Source organism: Penaeus vannamei, chromosome 12 (genome assembly GCF_042767895.1).
Source record: "Penaeus vannamei isolate JL-2024 chromosome 12, ASM4276789v1, whole genome shotgun sequence".
NCBI lineage: Eukaryota > Metazoa > Arthropoda > Malacostraca > Decapoda > Penaeidae > Penaeus > Penaeus vannamei.
The window spans coordinates 9,190,979-9,193,478 of record NC_091560.1 but is presented as its reverse complement, the minus strand read 5'-3'; the positions used below and the strand labels follow the sequence as shown (position 1 = coordinate 9,193,478).

At 37.7% G+C, this 2,500-nt stretch overlaps 1 protein-coding gene across 2 annotated transcripts in view; it reads left to right on the top strand.

Moving 5' to 3' along the window:
• Positions 1–2,500, top strand: part of LOC113818545 (sushi, von Willebrand factor type A, EGF and pentraxin domain-containing protein 1) — a 51,177-nt gene that overhangs the window by 14,700 nt on the left and 33,977 nt on the right. For both annotated transcript variants that reach the window (XM_070127821.1, XM_070127820.1), the window contains exons 2-3: positions 1,663–1,830; positions 2,069–2,203. In XM_070127821.1, the coding sequence (XP_069983922.1) occupies positions 1,663–1,830; positions 2,069–2,203 (303 nt within the window). The remainder of the gene's footprint in view (positions 1–1,662; positions 1,831–2,068; positions 2,204–2,500) is intronic.

The window sequence follows — 2,500 nt, the reverse complement described above, 5'->3', positions numbered from 1 at the left end:
ACATATATACATATATATAAAGATATAGATATACATACATACATACACATACACATGCACAAACACATATATGTGTATATATATATATATATATATATATATACATATGTGTACATATATATACAGATTGACATAAAAGTATCTGGCTATCAATAATCCGGAAAATTCAGATATTCGGCACTAATTTCGAAACGCATTTTCAAATTTACCGCCTTGGCATACAACTGCTTTCTGAAGTCGCCGTTTGTTTTGATAGCGCTGTACTCCAGGACTCAGCTGCTATCTCTTGTTTGCACATGCTAACAGGCATTCTTGCTCATTCCTTCTCATTTTACCATTTCTTTGCTGCTGTATAGCCTGTGATGGATTCACCAAAGAAAAGAAGTGTTGCAAAACGTAAACACTGTGTGTTGTTGATTGCAGAGAAAGTGGGAATAATAAAAATCTTGATAGCGGCGTATCTGTCTCGTCCATTACTGAAACAAGATATTTCTGAAACGTATTATATATGCTTTTGATTTAGTGTTTGATTTTTTTTCGTTAAAGGAATGTACACGTAGTCATTTTCTAATAAATATATGCAGCATATATAGGCATATAAAATTCAGCATTCTTGAAAATCCGGCACTCAGGTCCAGAGGTTGCCGGATTTTTGAAAGTCAACTTCTCTCTCTCTCGCTATATATATATATATATATATATATATATATATATATATATATATATATATGTGTGTGTGTGTGTGTGTGTGTGTGTGTGTGTGTGTGTGTGTGTGTGTGTGTGTTATGTATGAATATGTGCATGTGTATGTGTGTTTATGTATATATGTATGCATACGTGTATGTGTGTATGTATGAATATGGGACTGATTTTGTTTACCTGTATCAAGTAATAAATTGCCACATTCAGTTGCAACTCTACGGGGAGAGCACGTAAGTTTTAGAACTGTGCAACGAATAGTCATACTATGTAATTGCGAATAATGAAAACTTTTTAAATATATATTTAAGCATAAATTTACAGATTTATGTTATTGGTTGATGCTCCATATATCAGCCTTGGGTCGCTAGTGGATTGCAAATATAACCAATACGATAACCATAATAAGTAAATTATGTGATTCCCTTTCTTTATATCGGATATGAAATAAAGATTCAAATTTATGTTGGAGTTTATCTTAAATTGTTATTAATGAGAGAACAGCCAGTAGATCAGATAAGCAATATTTATGGAAATGATCAATTCCTTACACACACACACACACACACACACACACACACACACACACACACACACACACACACACACACAAATATATATATATATATATATATATATATATATATATATATATATATATATATATATATAGAGAGAGAGAGAGAGAGAGAGAGAGAGAGAGAGAGAGAGAGATGTATGTATGTATGTATACAAACATACAAATATGTGTGTGTACAAGCATGCATGTATGTCAGCATGTGTTTGCGTTTCTCTCTCTTATATTATCTCTTTCTCTCTCTCTCAATCTACCCATCCATCCCCTCACCCCCCTCTGTTACTCCTCCCATTTTCTCTCCCATCACACCCAGTCCCCACACCCTTCTCCTCCTCCTCTCTTCTCCACCCACATTCATCACAACTCCCCTCTCTCCCCTTCGTCAGGCACCGGGCCAGAGAGTGGAGCTGGTGTTCCTCGTCGACGCCTCGGCCTCCGTCGGCGCCGAGAACTTCTTCAACGAGATCAAGTTCGTCAAGAAGCTGTTGGCGGACTTCGCCGTCTCGTATAACCAGACCCGGGTCGCTGTCATCACGTTTTCGAGCAAGAGCAAGGTCGGTTGGTCTGTCTGTCTGTCTGTCTGTCTGAGGTCATCGGAGGTTGTGGGAATGATTAAATTTGGGAAGGGGGAGGAGTATTGACGTGAGGTCACGTTAGAGAGAGGGTTATGTCCATCGCTTTGACATTTCTAGATGGGTTGTTAACGATTTCAAATGCAACAACGACAAAATATTGCATGGAATTATTAGAGACTCGTCAATAAATCCCTCTTAATTCATCTTTGGCTCACAGGTGATCAGACACATCGATCACGTGACCCAAGCATCCCCGGACAACCACAAATGCACCCTTTTAGAGACGGAATTGCCAAGGATCAAGTACTCAGGTGGCGGAACCTACACCTTGGGAGCAATGTTGGAAGCTCAGGTAATAAAACATTGTGGTTTGTTAGGTTGTATATGTTTTGTAGTGTTTTGTTTGTAACCTGTAAAGACGTTCTATACCTGCGTGATGCAAGATCTGGGAATTTAGAATGTCTTAATTTACCGAAGAGATTGAGGGAGGTGAAAGAAGAAAGCACGACGAAATATGTAATTAAGAAATATAAATTCATATTTCCCTAATATTATTTTTTTTGACCTAATTAAAAACATTATTTCTCTCCCTGCTTTCCACCGACCCTTCCTTCTTCTCTCTCACGTTTTATTCCCCTTCCTGCTCCTC